Source organism: Anneissia japonica, unplaced genomic scaffold (assembly GCF_011630105.1).
Source record: "Anneissia japonica isolate Jap-2015-1 unplaced genomic scaffold, ASM1163010v1 scaffold2756_len2360902_cov194, whole genome shotgun sequence".
In the NCBI taxonomy this organism is placed as follows: Eukaryota; Metazoa; Echinodermata; class Crinoidea; order Comatulida; family Comatulidae; genus Anneissia; species Anneissia japonica.
In genome coordinates, this window is record NW_022719050.1 from 270,968 (window position 1) to 291,047 (window position 20,080).

At 34.9% G+C, this 20,080-nt stretch overlaps 2 protein-coding genes across 11 annotated transcripts in view; both read right to left on the reverse strand.

The window, feature by feature from the left end:
* The window catches only part of LOC117110780 (fibrillin-1-like), a 60,466-nt gene extending 57,216 nt beyond the window's left edge, over nt 1–3,250 (reverse strand). For all 10 annotated transcript variants that reach the window (XM_033253581.1, XM_033253585.1, XM_033253588.1 and 7 more), the window contains exons 1-4: nt 3,139–3,250; nt 2,111–2,237; nt 1,598–1,707; nt 943–1,113 (exon numbers count right to left, since the gene is read on the reverse strand). The gene's annotated coding sequence lies outside the window, so the exon portion shown is untranslated. The remainder of the gene's footprint in view (nt 1–942; nt 1,114–1,597; nt 1,708–2,110; nt 2,238–3,138) is intronic.
* LOC117110760 (murinoglobulin-1-like) lies at nt 931–17,141 on the reverse strand. The gene is made up of 11 exons (XM_033253556.1): nt 16,955–17,141; nt 13,467–13,659; nt 12,353–12,524; nt 11,530–11,582; nt 6,055–6,241; nt 5,812–5,818; nt 4,136–4,267; nt 3,139–3,247; nt 2,111–2,237; nt 1,598–1,707; nt 931–1,113 (listed from the first exon to the last, which is right to left on the reverse strand). Exons 1-11 carry the CDS (start codon nt 17,029–17,031, stop codon nt 931–933), a joined length of 1,350 nt encoding a protein of 449 aa, XP_033109447.1. The 5' UTR covers nt 17,032–17,141.
* Nucleotides 17,142–20,080: the final 2,939 nt, after the last annotated feature.

Here is a 20,080-nt window from a genome sequence, read left to right on the forward strand (position 1 = left end):
TATTTTTTTACTTTATGTGGGTAAATATTATAATTTTTATTTTCTGAAATTTAATCTAAAATTATATAAAGGCAAATGTTGTTTCTAAACTGACCAATCGACCATGTTTGTTTTGGTCACATGGATAACTTAACGCTTATTAACGCACTCTGGTTACATTAATTTCTGTTGTCAACAAAGTCTTATTTTACGAACCAGTCAAATGAAAATAATACTCAACGAAAATTCATAGTCAACGAAATGAACCAGTTAAATACCCCCAATATCATCACATTCAATCCAAAACTCTGTTAACCTTTCTCATTTTGAGAATGATTTAGTTTATTCATTATATATTCTGCACACATAAACACAAATCATAAAAAAAAGACCAGAAGTCAAGAGGACACCGTGGATTGAGAGCCCAACAGTGGGTACCATTTAAACCAATTGTTCAAAACAAATATGGCATACATTTCAAAACTGCCCAGAGGCCAAAGTATTATAATTGATTAAATATGATTAAATTTCATATTGTTTGTTTAATGTATTTTTTTTTTCAACAATTGAAAGTAGACTTTTTGTGGCTTGGACCTATATGAAAACCATTTTGCAAAATAAATACTATTATAAAAGTTCAGCATTATGGTCTAACAGCAAAATTTTCATGCCATCCTGAACCATAAAATCTTTTCCACATGAACCCCACCAAGGATTTTATTCTGGTAACCAGACAGAGGCTCTAGGTAACCCCTTGGTTTAGACTTGTTGAACCTTTCCCCCTCCCCCTTCAGCCCAAGACAGAGGGTGGGGGCCAAATTTCTGGAGCTATCACTGTGCTAAAGATAATATTTTGTATGTATCTCCCGATACACCACTATTGTATAATTCTCCTAATCATCATCACATGGGTAATCACATGTTTATTCGACAGAGAATTTCTCTCAGATTTTATAAACAAACCTTTATTGATACGGTTGATGCTTGGATAGTAATATTTGAAAGACTGAAAGTGATGTAACCACTGTTGTCAGTTGTCAGTGTTTCAGCAAAAATGACACCGTAGTTGGCCCTTGCTGTAATTGAAATTGCAGTGTTTGGAGAAACTACTCCATCTGGTTTTGTCACTAAAATCTAAAAATAAATATAATTCAGGTAACATACATATATGTTAGTCAGATTTTAAAAGCAGTTTCTTTCTATTTGTATTGAGTCTTTGTGCAGGGGTGGGTTTACAGACGGGACACAGGGGAACCTGCTCCCCGGTTTGTCCACTGCATGCGGTCTTTTATTCTTTAACAGAAAAAAAAACAAAATGGCATACAAATACTAAACGCCTTTACAATATTTCATAACAGAATATACAGATATTGGATATATATTTTTCTGTATAATTATATTACACCTTGGCATATATATAATTGGATCCGCCCCTGTTGTTTAAATTCAAATATGATTGCAAGTCACCATTATCACTAACTAAAAGCACTGGTCTAATATACATATTTATCATTTGAAAAAGTAAAAACAGGATTTTAGAAACTAAACTAAATCATGATTCCCTTAAAATCCAGATTACTGTTATCCGTAGAAAATAAATATATAGAACAATCCTTACTTTTCCATAGAATGGAAGTCCTGGCTTAAACGTGGCGAGTGCCTCAATTGATATATCTAGAGGGCTTCTTGCTACAATGCCTGTAAAATCTGTGTTGCTTAATTCAATACCTATTTAGAAAGAAACGAAAAACAAAAATATTCCAAATTATCAATTAAGATATGGGAGAATATATTTTTATTTTTATATTTTATTTTATCTATTAAGGATGAGAGCTTGGGGAGTGGGGAATCATTTAAAGCCCTCGGCCCTATAACACAGTTTCTATTTCATGTCATTAAATGTCAACCATATACCTCCTTGGTGGAGGGAGACTTGGAACCCTTGATTACGATACCAGACATCAAGAAACGTTTACTAATCAATAATCAAATCTACTTAAAAGCACAAAAAAAAAAAAAATGAAATAAATATTGAAGATTATTAGCTACTTAACATTCAGCAAATATACTTTTCAATTAAAGATTAAAAATCAATTTCACCTACAATGAAATAATGTAGTTTTGTTATTACCTGTTCCCTGTTCAACGATATAACTGTAAACGTAGATTTTGGCATTATACAAACTGTAATCCCAATTTTGTAGCTCATATCTTTCAGCATCAACGAGGAACTCTGCACAACCATTGGCATCAGCTTCCTAAACAAAACATTAATACCAGCAAAGATTTGTAACATTCCGGAATCAAATTGAATATATTTATTCCTTAATACATGAAGTTCTCATGAGATCTACAAGACTAACATGCAGAGACAGAGTAACACAGTACAAAAAAAGTGGTTGACACTTATAGGACACAAACTATTCAGAGATCATGATGAAACTACATGGCAGCAATGACATGGCAGCCAGAAGGCAGGAGAAGAAGAGGTAGGCCTAAGCCATCATGGAGGTGCACTCTGCTCAAAGAAAGAGAAGAAGCAGGGTGGTCAACATAGAATTTGGTCTGAACAGCAACCAGGGACAGAGAACCTGGAGGACGAGTGTCACAGCCTTATGTGCCTCATGGCACAAAGCAGACAGGTAGCAGTAAACAGGGAACATGAAGTTTTGATACTTAAATAGGACAATTCATAGCTACCACCATTATCATGGCCAGAAAATGTGCCAACCCCACAATTGACAGTTAGAGGCATCACAAATTTCCCATTTTTTGTTGTTGTTGTACCGAAGACATTTTAAAAGGCAAATTTCCATTATCATCATCATCATCATCATCATCAACATAATTATATTTACTACTATCATCATCGTCGGCACCACCAATGTCAATGTTGTCATAATCACAGCCGTTGTCATAGTCACAGTCATTTTTATCATCATTGTCGTCGTCATTACTATTTCCGACATCATATTTGTATTCATCATCATTGTCGTCATCATAATTTTCATCTTTATCATTTTCCTCATCATCATCGTCGTAATCACCATTATTGTAATCACCATTATGGTCATCATTACATATTACATTATTCAATACAATATTCATTATAATTATTCTCTGTCCTGTAAAAACATAATAATGTTCATAATCCAATACCTTCAAATATCTTGTAGTTGGCCTCTGTCGTTCATAATTATGTGTAACTTCATTTTTAACAGTTACCTCCGCAAATATATTTCCAAATACAGGCTGTCCATAGGTATATCTACAAAGAAAGGTACCATCAAATTATAAATGGAGGTTTTGGTTAGGATTTTAACCTGCAATCTCAAAGTACCTAGTTCAAATAATTTAGTTAGAAATCTAACATTTTTCTGGATACCCAATCAATTTTGGGACATTGTTCTTCAATGGGGTCCAGTTAACAAATACTAAAAAATCATACAAAATAAAATTAAATGAAAGTAAAACTTATATGAAGAATTAAGAACAATCTAAAGCAAATTTAAAATAGATTTTTGAAATATTTTAAAGTGAAAGAATATATAGTACTGCAAATATTTGATGGTAAAGTAATTCCAAAGTTTAACAGAACAATATCTAAAAGTTCTTTAGCAGATTCATTTTGCCATTTTGGCAAGACCAAAGTGTTTTTAGATTTGCTTCTTGTATATGTTGTGATAATCATCAATAGGATCACAAAAGTTAATTAAATAGTCAGGAACAGTACCTTTTAAACATCTTAAAGCCATGACAAGAATACTGTGATATATAATCACCAGTTTAAGGAGTAGGTTTTAGTTTCATAGGATAACATCTACGTTTTAAAAAATTTTAAACTCAAAGAGTTCAATCACCGCGCATACAGGCTTTTTCGCATGATGTGCTTACAAATACCACTATTATTATTATAAATATTTTCATTCCATATAAATCATCTGTTATATAACATTCTTCTTTGATTCTTAAAGTGTGTCTACATTTCCAATGTACAACCCAGTGGCGATTTTGAAGAAGATCGGATGTTTCTGCCAGGGTGACATGAGCAACAATCATGGAATAATCATCTGAATTGCGGGAGTATTTGGTGAGTTACACATCAGGTTTTGGTAATGCATCTTTGTATTGAACACTGCCTTGTTAACATGGATACCCTGGGTATTTCCTTTCTAATGCTTCCTCACTAATAGCTTTAATGTCTGGAAATATCCTAACATACAACATAGGTTCTGGGAAAGCTATATAACATGCTCCAAGTCTCCATGCTCTGAGATAAATGGCAGACCTGGAAAAAGTGTAGTTGCTATTATGAATGCCATGTATACTTGAAGCAACAGTTTATAACTGATCACTGGCCCACCAGGCTAGTAATAAGGTTTACTAGCCCACAGGAGTTTTTACTAGACATTGTAAGACAGACTAGTATTCAATCGAGCCCTGATACAGTATTCAGTATGAATCACCACATACTAGCTCTGCATACCTTTTTTCAAAAGCTGAGCTTGTTGGTATAAATTATGTAATTAGAATAGTTGCATATCATACACTAGTGGAAATTATTAAATGAAGGTTAGATTAATTTATGAAAAAAAATCCTGAGCTGAGCCTGCAAGGTCCAAAGGAATTCTTTGAATAAATTAATCTAACCTAAGTACGTATAACAATTTCCTCTAGTGTATTAATAAGAACTATTCTGACTGCTTTATAAATTCAAATGCCATCTTTTAATGTTAGTGTTATTAATCAAACTGTAGTAGTAGTTATCGGTTGCTTTAGTGATATCTGTGCAAATGTATTACTGTACATTTAGCAGTACACATGCAGATTGAGTTTAGGTGTGATTAAAAAAAGCTACACCAGTATTAGCTTCTTCCACTGTTAGCTATTGCGGTTGCAGGAGTGGAGTGGAGTGGGGGCCTTTCTTGTATAATTGTGCAACATTCATCATTTTTTATTTATGCATTTTTATTTGTCCTTTTAATTTTTTATGGACTGTTGAAATTGTTTACCTGAATAAATGAACAGCTGAATTTCAACGCTGTTATATCATTAAATTACTCATATTAATTTTTTATACGCCTACATACTGTGTCTACATACATGAGATGCTTGTTTCAATCTACACATGTGTTTCTAATCAGTATTTATTTATAGGCTCAATTCAAATCAGTCCTACTTATATATCTGCACCCCAATGCCCTACCTATCCAAGAGTGTCAAAAGTCAAGGAGAAAACATGTTATCATTCGATACAATTAACAGAATATTCATTTTATCTAATCACATAGGACTATCCTATCAGTGGCGTAACGATGGGGTCGGGGGGGCCTGTGTATTTCTGAAACTAGGGGCCCTTTTTGGGCCCCGGTCACCAATTCCATCTTGGGATTTTAGATGTACATTGTTATTCTAAATGTTTTTAATGACGAATAAATGATATAATATGGATCCAGAAAATTGAGGCCAGGGAGGGACTTTCACAGTTGAGTCTATACCACCTCAGACCTACCATGGTTAGGGCTGAGATAAGAACATTTTTGAATATGGCACCTTTAGATGGCCGGAAATGACATTTCACAGACATAAAATTGTGAATAGGCCTATATATTTTTTTTATCTCCAGTTTAACAAATATTTTGAAAAATTTTAGTGGGGCCACGGGCCAGCAACTCCCCCCCCCCACCCTCACTCTTTATTCCGCTACTGGATATAATAAATGTCCTACAGTCTTAAAAATGCAATGTCATGTCAAGATGTCTGTTCAAATATCTATGGTTCAATTCCCATTTATTTAAAATACAATGCTTCACAGTTAATAAAAACAAATTAGGAAGAACTTAAACAAATTGATGAACAATGTTTCCCTTTACTGTTTTATATATTCAGCTGTAAATATTTCGAACTTTTTAAACTGATCAAATATGCAACATTTACTTAACTTTTAGAACATCTATAAAAAAAAAATGAAATTGTTTTCCTCATATTTTCAGCACCTTAGACAAAACTATAAAATTATATAAATTTATTGTAGTCATTTATTAGTAACTAAAAAAGAATAAAAGTTTAAAATACCATATTCATCTACATCAAATTCCTGAGTGGTCTTCAAGCCATTAATAAGGGTGAAGATTGTCCATGTTCCTAGCTGTGGTTCTGAAGTCAATTGGAACTCCAGCTCAACCAATCCATCCTGCGTTGTTACATTGATCCACTGGGATAAGCGAACGCCATTAGGAGCTTCAATATACACCTTCTCGATCTTCATGCAAAAAATGAAAAAAAAAATTCAATGACAATATGATATTTAATGTGCAAGACAGACATATCTTCCAGTCCAAGGGTCCTCCTACTGGATTAAAATGTACAGCCAGGCATACATTCTTGCCAATCATTATCAACTGATCTAATTAGATGTAGACATATGGAACAGATCAGAGGCATAGGTTGGTTAGGCCCTGAGAATGCAAAAAAACTAAACCCTATTCCAATGAAAACTTAATGGTCATTTTTATTATTTTAGCCCACTAAGTGGAACTAATTTGCAGCAATGGGGGGGAGGGGGATGCATCAGTAATAAAGTTGTAAGAAAAATCACTATGAAATCTGATGACAAAAATCACAAATCATTTCCATGGACCCTAATTGGACGACGCGAGTCTACAATACGTACTGTAGCCAATCAGTAAATTTGTGTAAATTAGATTTCACACAAAAAACTCACTTGTAAAACAAGGTCTTTTAATCTAAAAACGAAAGTGAGCAGATTACCAATTAAAAAGAGAAGTTTCAAAAGAAATACAGTCAACTTGGGAATGATGAGGAATGCAGAGCACCACTGAGATTGTATTAAGTCAGGAGTGTTAAGCCAAGTACGGCAGCATTGCCTTCTATCAAACCAGTGTAGAAAAAAAAATATTGTATGTGCAACGTTTGTGACAAAACACGAAGCTCTGTCCACACTATCAAATTATTATTATTTTATGTGACAAAATAAATGTTATGCTCATATTTAATTTGGGTGTAATAGGACATCATGCCCATATATGGGCACATCACAAAAATTTGTCACATGGAATTTGATGGGGTGGGCTTTTGTCACATTTTTGATGTTTTGAAAAATTACAATTTTATCTTGCATCAAGTTTTGAAATACCCCTGATGCGAAACCTTAACTAATGTCATGTTGAGGATAAGCCTACTACTGGTACTACCGGTAATATTATGAGAAGAGGAAACCAATAGGATGTACAAGAAACCTGTGATGTTTGGATGCGTTTTAAGCTTTTAATCATGCTGAAATCCTACCAGTCATTAACCATGAACAACAATGGAATTTCCCTAAGCTAGTATAAACCTGGTTTTCCTATACTTATACTATACTTTTCCTTCATCTTGACCCTTTTCCAGGATATGAAGTGGCTTTCGTGAACACTCATTGAATGATTGATGTGGAAACCGCCCTATGAAAAAATCACAACCACTTCCTTGGACATTGTTTGTGATTTATCCTATAATATAAACTGGAGAAAAAATGTTAAAAGAAGATATGCTAGGCTAATAGTTATTTGCACAACCAAAATGCAAGTCTCAGTGTCATGATCGACCTGGTTTTGGAGGTTAATATATCCGGGTATTTATAGGATTTTCAGACAGGACCCTAGGATTAAACAGCAAGCAACTTTAAGCTAACATTCTGATTGGTTGAATAATCTGGATTTATTAATGGACCCTGATTGGTGCTGCTAACTGTTGTGTCTTAAAATCTGTTCATGCAATGACGATGAGTTTTAAGGGTCTAACATCTGACAATGCCAATAAATATACCAAATTAATAGTAAATACCCAAAATGAATTGCTATACCAGATGAAAATCAAATTCAAAGGCATAGCTTATAACTTTCCAGGCTTCATTTCATAAACTAAATCATCATTGGGTTACCCAAGTAGACTTATTCACGAACACTCATATTTTGATTTTTTTTTTTAATGAAAAATTGACCTACTGTAGTAAGGATTATGTTTTAAGATGTGTTCAGTTATTTTTTTTTATAGTACTGAATAAAGTTCAGTCTCAAGGACTACTTAATATTAATAAGTACAGTTGAAAGTCCTTTATTCAATGTCATGGGTTTTGCAATAATTTGATATAGATGCCAGTGCACCAGGCACTCTCAAGTACATTTCAAGCATTGTTTTATTCTACCCCTCCTAAACCCACCATAGCACAATATTTAATCTACATGTTTCCTCTTTTTCTCCCTACTCAATTCCTTGAAGAAAAAAGAATCCACTCCTGACCGTGTACAAATATAGCAGGATCTTTTTAACATTGTGGCAAAAAAGCTTTGCATTGCAGAATTTTATCCTGGCCCCTTGGATTAGAAGAAAAACATACACTACTCTGTAGATAAAATTTGATTGGCTGATCATTTCCAAGGTTTACAATAGTGGTATATGGAGCCTGATTGGCTAATTGTGCATGATGACTTAAAAAAAAACTTTCAATGACCATGTGAAATCTGACTATATTGATCAATATACCAAATTTACACAATGTTGTTATCAATTCACATTCCAATCCTAGGTTAATGGGTTTTTACTGTTTGAACTAGAATTATTCCTGTAAGTCATCAATCATTCCTGCAGATGAACAGCAATTAATAATGTGTGAAATATTTTAATCACATTGGCTTGTACTTATCACTTTTTTTCAGAGTATGTTTCATACTACCGGTACCTTACAGTATGTCAGTATGCCATAGATTGTGGGGAGTCATATGGGATACAACATTTCGTTGACAGGAAGTTTAGATGAACAAGTTACTAACTGCTGTGATTTTAGCTGTTTGTGGCAAAATCATTGTATTTAAGCCTTAAAATAATTTACATAATCAGAGATTCAAGTTGGAAAAATTTGCAGGCATGAGAATTTGAAAATTCTGAACCTACGGGTAAGCTTAATATTTTTTAATATAGGCATTACTATGTGTAAGATTTTGGTCCTTAAGCACAAGAGCGTGAGACAGACCCCAAATGATTACAGGAGGGAAGTGATGCTTTATCAACCACATCTCTTTATGAGGCAGAGTGTGTAGAGTTGTTTAACTTTATTTATTTTTACTTAAGTATTAATAGTGAGTGACTCACTAATTGCAGGAAGTAAAGTGATTCTGTACAATCCAAGTCTCTTTTTTCGTAATGTGAAAAAAAAATCCTGGTTACACAGGATTTGAACCTACGCTTTAGGGATTCGAAAGCGAGCCACCACACTACAGCTCCACTACTTGGATTGGCTTAACTGTAGTAAGTGGTGCACTCATTTATTGCTAAGTATATAGTAAGGAACAGCAGCAGATGAGTAATTAAGGTGGAATTGTTGGTTTATAATGAACCCTCCATTTAATTGCAATGATAAATTATTCATTGGAGTAATTCTCACTACTCATTGTCAATGTTAAAGCCCCATTCCCGGCAAAATTTCACTAAAAATGACTTTTTTTAGAAAATATGCATTTGCATTACTCCAATTATTATAAATCATTGAAAAATATTGCCATGAATTTTAGTTTTACGCAAAAGAATAAAAAAAATGAGAAATACAGACTATTTCTCTTAAAATATTACCATTTTCTCGACGAATTCATCGTTACAAGGCAAATTCAGAGGTTGTAGATCGCATCCACTGGAATACTCTCGCTTTTATGTATACTTTATACAGTCAATAAAGTGCGCCCTCTCTAATGAGATACTTTTTGTACTTCGCATCTGTTAATAATACTGTAGTTAATACAAATTATGATAGTCCTTTAACAATAATGGTTTAGAAAATTACAATAAAAGTTCAGTTTACATTGATTATGGTTGGTACTGTAGTTATAGATTTATAAATACTTTGTCTAACTTTCTAAGCCTAGGTTTTACAGTAATTGTCAAAGATTTTTCCTACTTTATGCGACCCAATTTGATCAAAAAGATTGTCTGCAAATAGGTGGCGTTTATACTCAGCAGATGCATTTGTAAATGATTCCCAAAAATGGCCAAAATAGAAATGGGTGGCTAAGAGGGAGATTTCATAAGAGGAAGAATTCCATAATTTCCATGAAGCAAGAGGCAAAGCGAAAATGAGAAAGATTGCTAGTATTAGTATTTGAGAGTACTTAATCTAAAAGAAAATTCTGGAAGAATTTTAGAGCCTAACTGGTATAAACAAAATATCTAATCCTAAGCTACTTAATGATTCCAAATCAATTGTCCAGACATGCTAATGAAGAAAAATGCTATGAAGCTTATCAATTGAATTATTGTATTAACAGAGATTGCTGTGGCAAGCTTATCTAGTTAGCAATTAGATAAGCAAATACTGATACAACCTTATGGTGTTTATTCATAGAGAAAATGGATTATTGAATTCTCTTTAAAATCAATGAAAGCCAAAATCAGTGTTGAAGAAATTTAGCAAGCCACAATCAATAAACAAACACTAGAGTCACGTTCACATGTCTCCATCGATCGCGAGCGACTCAGGCGCTGGGTCGTGAGGGAGATTTTGTTAGATAAAAAAATGGCCGAACCACGTTCGCTGCCGCTTTGAGGCGACCACAAATAAATTCATATCTTCAATTGGTTAGACATGTTAAGCCTGCGATTTCCGATCCTAGGCCTGGGTAGAGGTGGCATCGACGATCTGCCAACGGTCCTCACCTGACACTTTTGGGCGATCACCGATGTTCCCAATTCTGCAGCCTGTTTGGGGGCTAAGATCCCAATTTATTCACCTCCTCAATATAAAACTGTTTGTACTGTTTTCTTAGTTTAGGTCCTCCAACTTTGTTTGGATTTGCCATGCCGTCGTCGGCGAGTAGCCTGGCACAAACGAAAATCTAGCTGCACTTTTTTTCTCATGTATTTTTGTCTTTTTCTTTGATTTCTTGTCTTCCATTAACATTCTAATCTCGGGTTCTGCCCAAGTCTCTATCAAGTCACTAATTTCTTCCTTGGTCCAATAGGCCCGAGGGCCAGATCCAGTTGAAGTTGACATGGAGGGTATTTAGGGATATTTAAATGAAAGATAACATACAACAGCCAAAACCGCAACGATTTTGAAAATAGCTTCTTAACTGCGAATATTTGCACAAACAAGCTAACTACTTTGAACCTGGAGAGTTACTTGTATCTGATTGGCTTTCACACAAAAGAGGTCACAGCTCACTGGCTACCCACTTGCAAGCAAGTTCACATAGATCGAGAGCAAGCTACATCGATCGAGAGCTTGTCGTAGGTCACCTGCGACAAAAATCGCTCATTTGGTTGTTCACATGACCTAAGACGTGTGAACGCGGTATAGGTTTGGGGAAACTTATTGCTAAAATTCTAGTCTTAAACGTGGCAGGCCTAGGTGATCCTGGTCACTGGTCAACAAGTAAAACTAAGACTGAAATTAAGTGCATCACTTTTTATCACACAGTATTCTTAATGATAAACTAATTTTTTATATATACTTATATCATTAGTATTATTATATGACTATTGCTTTTTTTAACAACTCACCATATCCAATTTAGGTCGTAGATTTTGATCAAGAGTCAAAATACGGAATTTAACTGTGAAAAAAATAAACATTTAGTTTCATGTTATTACGAAATATGCACCACTAAACAGAACATTATTGTGGAATTTGGTGAAATATTAAAGTATAAACAAATGATTGAAACATTAAAAAACAATGTTTTCAGGCATGAGCAAACCCACTTGCCCGATGCCCGGGACAAGTGTTTTTTTTACGGTTGGACAACAGGAATTTTTGGGACTACTTGCCGTGGACAAGCACTTTTAGAATAGGCTACTTCACCATGTAATGCGTAATGATTTCACTGTACTTTTAAAAAGTTTGACTCGTAACAATACGCACACATACATTTATTGATTCGATTCTACGCTCATGGCTGCCATTAAATGTTTTCTTGAACTCTGATTGACTGCTCATAATTTTTCTGTTTAAACTCCAAAATTTGCCAAAGTGAACCAAAATAAGCTAACAAAAGGAAACTTTGCATGTGTACAGTATGTATGTGTACTTTCAATTCATGCAAATAAATTCACTAAGTGGAAAACCGGGTTCACCCAGGGATGCCTGTAAGTACAGCATTGGCAGGTCTCCAACTCGGTCCATCTTGCACCCAAGTCCGATACCATACCACTGCACTAGCTCACCCTCAAAATATGTGGTGAATTAGGAATTCTGTGAGTCAAAAGTTGTATAAAAATATTTTTGATAATATTAACCTGACTACAAAAATATGCAATATGGTTAATATGTAATGTTTAAAATTACTCCAATGAATTTTTTAATGGTTATAATAAAACAACTTACCTGCTTGGCCTGGTTTATAAATTGGTTTATCTGTTTGAATGAATGTCTTAGAATTTCTTGGATCAACATGAACCTTTTTGCTAGTATTGAACAATTGCCTTATGTCATCATGATCAAAAGCGGTTACTGACAGCGTAGCTTCAAATCTCTCAACTTTCGATACCTTTGGCACCTGCAAAAAATTGATTTAAATTGATATTTTTGTATTCAGGAAAAAATGTTCTATTCGATTCCTCAATTCAATGGTGTAATAGTAAAGGTTGGAGAATTTTAGCTTGGTTTTCATACAATCGCTACACCGTTTTCATTGCAATCCTAGCACTGCGTAGATGTCCCCGACGCAATCAGGAATACTCCCTGATTCAACTAACTAATCATCGTCATTAAATGAGTCGGAGATAGCGTGCAGCAATTGTTATGGAAACCAGTCATAAACCATAGTGTCCCACCTCTTGTGCTGAACTGCATGAAGACATGGTCCATGACTACCTAGAGGGACGCTTATAATAGCTTCACGTTCACATCATTCAAGGGCAACAGGGATGTAGCTTGAGCGGAATAGGGTGGGTCCATCCAGCTTTGAAGTTTTCCACGCACTCTAAAGCAAATTTCATGGCCTTCCACCCAACTTTATTAACACCTTGCTCATCCTTAAAATCCACCACTATTATAGAGTATAACAATTATCTGCACACACCCACCCTTAGTTTCCTACAGCTTCAACCCTGCAACAACAGGGGCTGAAATTTACCATAGCATCAGGGTAACCTACTCTTTCGAAAGATGTAATGGGTTCTTCAATGTGGTCGCTCGCCAATCAGTGGCGTATATAGGGGAGGGTGTAGGGCCCCCTATAAAACTTGCTTCCTCCAGTGCCCCCACTGGAAATATATATAAACAAATCAGTTTAGTAGGTAAAAATTATATCACCTTATTTTGCAAGCTATCCCCTCACTTAATGATCGAACCCCCACTTCTCCTTTGCGTCTCTCTCCCCCCCCCCTATTTCAAGCTTCCTAGATACACCCCTGTAGCCAGTGCTGCAACGACCTTCTCAACACAAACGTTAAATGAAAAAACTCGAATTGAAACTGAGAAGTCAAATTTGGTTTACCTCAATTTGTAAACAGGCAAATGGAAATTCCATGAAGTAGAGGGGAATTCTTTTCAACTCCAAATCGCCATCCATCAGTTTCACTGAGATATAGATGGGCCCAGTCATATTCATTAGCTGAATACAAACAGATTCTGTTGTTTCTGCTACCATCACCTTCGGAGCCATGATTAGATACTTGCTTTCTCTTGAACTAATGGGAAAATTAAAATAATAATTTACATTAAAATGTGTTTTAGTAAATACTGTAGATACTTTATTTCCTTGAACATATTATTGTGTCTACGATTGTTTTGTTGTTCAATGCTCACATTATCATCACCACCACTTTATCACATAATATTTTACTACACTATCACATCAATGGAAATGAAAAAATATAGACAATAAATAAAAACAATAACAAAAAACTGCAATAACTAGAGCAGGCTATGTATATGATGGGTGATTGAATTATTTCCCCCTGTGCCTGCATACCAAACAATACACAGATTGTGTATGATGGGCCATTCCATAATTTTCTTTTATTCTCGGGGGAAAAAATAGAACTTCTGATTTCTGTGACCTTGTCGTTTGCCTTTTTCTTTCCAAAATTTAACCATTTTTAAACTAAATTTTATGATGATACATTCTTTCCAACAGACAGACAGCGATGAATACAACCTCCTTTGGCAGAGATAACAATGATATGAGATATTCTCTCAAATTATACATCCAGGAATATTGTGAATAAGTTACATATCTAAACTATTGTTTATAAATTCTTTTAGTAAGACATACAGTGATGTGTGATGTATAATAAACACATTTTGAGGCCTTGTGATTTAGGGTTTCTGTAATGAAATTCTAGTACAGTATTGCTGTGTTCAAATCATCAAACTATAGTAGCCGTGGCTATATAAGACTTATAAGATACATAATAATTACTATTTAAGTCAATCGTGATGTCATCAATGTAACTCCCAATGTTTTTTTTCTATTGCCAATCATGCACTAATTTTGTATTAGTGCATGGTTTGCTTGACCTTTTTCTTTGCTTTTGTATGCAAAAAGCTAATTCAACTTGTATGTACACTGTATCACCATATTGCGCAACAATTAGTAAAATGACATTCGTAGAACATTTACAATATGGGCAGAGGCGTATCTAGGGTGTGCGGGGACGCATGCCCTCCCCAAAAAGCTTGCCCAACACCCCCCACCCCAATTTCAAGATTCCTAGATATGCCATTGAGTAATGGAGCATTGGGGTAAGATGGATAATCCTGTTGATCTTGGTTAGGCTCTCCTATCTTCTCCTTGAAAATTTGGAATGTAAAACAAATGAAATGATTCATAGGTAAACACAAATCATACTCAGTACAAGGCTCCCCATTAGATCTTGTTTAGATTTCTTTTAATTTCCACTCACCACTGTGTTAATCTGAAGGTCTGTCACACAAGGTTTATTAATTATACATTAAATCCATCAGGAAAACAAGGCAAAAAGCATGGAGCTTTTAGAATTATAAGCTTAAGCTTTAAAGAGTTAATAAAACAAATAAAGTATTATCGTAATGAGATTAGGATATTTATACAGTCTCCATTCTGCACTGTGCTCTATCCGTTGATAAAACATACTTTCTTTGATTGACAGAAAAAATGAGATAGGCCCTGTTTCTATTTCCAAAAGAAAATACATTCAATTCTAGAAAAATAAGATAGATAAAACAAAGTCCTGAAATAGATATTATAATAAAACTATTTTTCTGTTTATCTGTTGTTTGCAGACTTAAACAAATTCCTAAATTGCAAATTTTTAATGGATATTTTATTTATTATAATATCATTATAATATTATTTACTGGATAATACTTCTGTAGTTTAGTAGAAATTTCCTACAGCTGCAATCAGTCCTACTTCATTTGAAACCACTTTATCTTGTCACTTGTGAGCATCCTTTCTTTAATAGTTTCTTGCCAAATACATTAAAATGAAACCATGCATCAATTTTTCTGGCTTGCCTCATTTTTTTCATTCAGCCAAAAAACCAAGAAAATTGAAAAATGTTTTGTTTTTTGATTTGCCAACCTGTTGAATGGACATAAGCAGATGTAATACAGGTCTCCTTGTAATTCCAATTAAAGACCCCTCCAATTAAAGACCACTTTTCTGTGGTCCCAAATTAACAAATGTCTTTTATCTTTAAATTCTAATGAGAGACCAAAGCTGCTAAGGACCATGGAAACCCTGATCCCAAAAGTGGTCTTTAATTAGAGGGATACCTGTATTTTCATTCAAGTGGCACTAAAAAAATAGAGTTGAATTGCCCAGAATTTTTAGAAGGTAATTTAAGAATTAGAAATCTGTAAATAAAATCAGTAAAAATAAATTGTTTCATTACTTTTAAATGAGCAAGTCAATTAGGGGTACAGCATCAGGACTTGCCAGAGAGGGGGTCTGATGTCCCCGATAGGGGTCCGATCATCCCTGGCCAGGCATGATATTCTGTGCATTAAAAAAATTATAAATTCAGTCTGGGTCATTGAGACAGTGCACTGAGAAAGTTCAAGGTGAGTTAAGCCAATGTATTCATGTGATTTTATGCTTGTATCAAATTTAGTAGACTCATAAAATCCTAAATTTTAAAATTAAGGATTTAGTATACAATTTCTAAATTAAAAAAAAAAAAATTCCTGGTATACATTACAAGGTAGAAAAAAAAACTGAAATCAAATTTAAATGTAAATAAGAAGATCTGAAATCCGATTCAAATAAAAAGAATATTATGACTGCTGACATGGGCTGTCCCCGACCAGGGGCGGATTTAGTGGGTAGGGAAAAGCTGGCCCCATCCCCCCTCCCTTTTGGAAAGAAAAAAAGGGGAAAAAAATTATTGATCGCCGAAAATGCCTCGGAGGTCATTTTCGGGTGCCTAGAAAACAAACATTTTGCGGAGTAGTGTTTGTCTCTTGATTGCGCTCCCACCCCGTTTCAGACATCTCTTCCAGAGGAGACGTAAGTGGGTGTGGTAAGCGTCACTCAAAATCTTTCAAAAGTGACCAGGGGGGAGAGTGATTGCATGAAATTACTTATATCGATTCAAATGCTTAAATATCTATTTGTGTGTACTAATATGTTAAAAAATACATATATTAATTTTTCTTCTCTCCGACAATTGTGTTCTACGCAACAGGGAACTTCCCCCTCCCCCTCCCCAGTGCCACCCCTGAAGTCAATGATTAAATTCCTTTCTTTTTCATGGTTTCACGACTGGTGTATATATAAGACCTCCATTCACAGGTAAATCATTTATGTATACATCACACAACAAAGGTTATTATAAGTCTGAGAACTCACCAACCCCATGCTCTACGCAAGCTGCCCTGCCACACTCGAATGCTCAGTAAGGATGGTAACAATTAAGGCAGTCCTAGACCACCTAAATTGTTCTGAACTTCTCAACTAAGTCCATACTCAAAAACCACAAATACAACACAAAATCTTACCTCTCATTGTCGGCTTGTGTGACAGGCACAGTTATATAAAATATAATGCAGACCAAAACTGCCGTTTTTAGCAGCATTGTTATAAAAGGACTGCTAAACGTATACTTCTTAGGCCGTCAGCTTTCAATCAGCTGTTCTAACTTACTGCTGAACCGACTGGCAGCAGCAAATGAACTGATAACAGACGACAATCGGTCACCTATAAAAAAGTGTAAACAGACCACTTCACTTTCTTAAACTTCAATATATCGCTACGCGGCGCTCTACTTATATTTTCCAGATGTACAGTACTGTACCTTGCTCAGCCTTCTATAAATCTGAAACAACTATAGGCCTATGTATATAGTTGTCATAGTATAAATGCAGTGATTATTTATACCTATTTAATTTAGGTATAGTATGGAGGCCTATAGATTGGATGGACAACGACAATGACATCCAATCAGTTAGGATTTTATATTTGATAATTTAATATTTAAAATATAAAATGTTAGTCCCTTTTCCCCAGTTTCTACTCAAAAAAGGCTCTATCTCATTATAAACCGTTCTCGAGTTTTTCGTCGACAAATAGGCCTATGCTGTTCGTGTCTTAGAAAAATCAGCTGTACAACATAGGCTCCTATGTGTTTTTCCTCCGGAGCCTGACATTTCTAGTAGCTGGTGTAAAAATAGCCACTAGGCCTACTTATGCAGCTAATTATAATTAATACTGTAGGAGGCCTATTATATGATAGGCCTATTAGTGATTGTAGGAATATCACCAAAACTACTTCTCCAAATTATTCATTCATGGACATCAAAAGCCCACTGCACTCATTATTAAGTCGGACCATAAATCTCGATGTTAAAATTGTAGTATCATAACTCTCTAATTCACAGTTTCACACTTATTGTGGGTGAATTTAGCTTATAAGCGTAAAACCTAATAAAAAAGGATAAGTCTACTTCGTCTTTAACACTGAATTAATCTTCATGAATACTTAAAAGGCAACTAGCAAATGTATTTGATAAATACAGGACATTATAATATAAAAAAGAGATTTAGCTGGCATGAAATAGGCCTATTACTAGATTTATTGTCTATATTTTTACAAAAAGGAAAGGGGATCTGGGGGTCCTCCCCGGGAAAATTTTGATTTCTAGATGGCGGGAGATGACCTTTCTCGACTTTTGAGCTAGGTTTCTAATGACTTTGTTCTTCAAAATTCAAGGTTTCCCCTCTTGAAAACGGTCAGGCAAACTTTCTCATTCTTATTACAGTAAATAGGCCTGTTATGTGTGTATACATACATAAAAAAAATTAGTTGTTGCATACGTATTCCTTTTGCAATGAATCGATAAGCTCCAAAGAAAAGGAGCAGAGGTCCCGGGGTTCTGAGGTATCTTAATTACTTGTAAGTTCTTCAAATTTCAAGGTTTTCCCCTCTTGAAAACGGTCAGGTATTTTTTTCCCATTGTTATTACAGGAAATAGGCTTTATGTGTGTATACATAGGCCTACATAAAAATTTTAAAAAATTAGTAGTTGCATAAGCTCCAAAGAAAAGGGAGGGTCCGGGGGTCCTTCCCCCTGGAAAATTTTGATTCCTAGAAGGCGGGAAATGCGTTTTCCCGACTTCTGAGGTGTCTTTTAATTACTTTTAAGTTCTCCAAAATTCAAGGTTTTCCCCTCTTGAAAACAGTCAGGTAAATTTATCCCTGTTATTACAGTAGATACGGTAGGCCTTATGTGTGTACATACATAAACAAAAATGAGTAGTTGCATACGATTTTTTTTCCATGAATCCATAAATCCCAAAAAAGAAAGGGGGTTTTGGGAGTTTCCCCCGTGAACATTTTGATTCCTAGAAGGCGGGAAATGAGTTTTCCCGACTTCTGAGGTGTCTTTTAATTACTTTTAAGTTCTTTAAAATTCAAGGTTTTCCCCTCTTGAAAACGGTCAGGTAAATTTATCGCATTGTTATTACAGTAGATAGGCTTTATGTGTGTATACATACATAAAAAAAAAATGAGTAGTTGCTTACGATTTTTTTCCATGAATCCATAAATTTCAAAAAGAAAGGGGGATGGGGGGTTCTCCCCCGGGAAAATTTAGATTCCTAGAAGGCGGGAAATGAGTTTTCCCGACTTCTGAGGTGTCTTAATTACTTTTAAGTTCTTTAAAATTTAAGGTTTTCCTCTCTTGAAAACGGTCAGGTAAATTTATCTCATTGTTATTTCAGTAGAGAGGCCTTATGTGTGTATATTTAAAAAATTGAGTCCGGAAATCCCAAAAAGAAAGGGGGGTCTGGGGTTCTCCACAGGGAAAAAATTTGATTCCTAGAAGGCGGGAAATGAGCTTTCCCGACTTCTGAGGTGTCTTTTAACTACTTTTATGTTCGTCAAATTCAAGGTTTTCCTCTCTTGAAAATTATTATAATGAATCAATGAACCCAAAGAGAAAAGGGAGGTTCGGGTTCTTCCCGGGAAAATGTTAATTTCTAAATGGCGGGAAATGAACTTTCCCGACTTCTGAAGTATCTTATAGCGATTTTAATTTAAGTTCTTCAAAATTCAAGGTTCCCTCTCTTGAAAACGGTCAGGTAATTTTTCCCAAAATCCCAAAAAGAAAGGGGGTCGGGGGTTCTCCCCCGGGAAAATTTTTATTCCTAGAAGGGGGAAATGAGCTTTCCCGACTTCTGGGGTGTCTTTTAATTACTTCCAATTTCTTCAAAAATCAAGGATTCCCCCTCTTGAAAATGATTCAATGAACCAATGAACCCCAAAGAAAAAGGGGGTCCGGGTTTCCCCGGGAAAATTTCGATTTCTAGAATGCGGGAAATGACCTTCCCTGACTTCTGAAATGTCTTTTAAATGACTTTTTAAGTTCTTAAAAATTCAAGGTTTTCCCCTCGTGAAAATGGTCAGGTAAATTTTTCTTATTTTTTATTTTATGTGTGTATACATACATAAATAAATGAGTAGTTGCATGCGTATTCTTTTTTTCCATGAATCGATAAATCCCAAAAAAAAGGGTGATCCGGGGGTTCTCCCCCGGGAAAATTTTAATTCGTAGATGGCGGGAATGAGCTTTCCCGACATTTTAAGTGTGTTTTAAAGACTTTTATGTTCTTCAAAATTCTAATTT

Excerpts from the sequence above, each read along its gene's own strand:
- LOC117110760 (XM_033253556.1), bottom strand. The coding sequence starts at position 17,031 with ATGCTGCTAAAAACGGCAGTTTTGGTCTGCATTATATTTTATATAACT. Across the intron at positions 3,248-4,135 it reads TTAGAAAGGAAATACCCAGG|ATATACCTATGGACAGCCTG; the intron begins GTATCCATGTTA and ends CTTTCTTTGTAG. Across the intron at positions 2,238-3,138 it reads CAACTACAAGATATTTGAAG|GAAGCTGATGCCAATGGTTG; the intron begins GTATTGGATTAT and ends TGTTTTGTTTAG.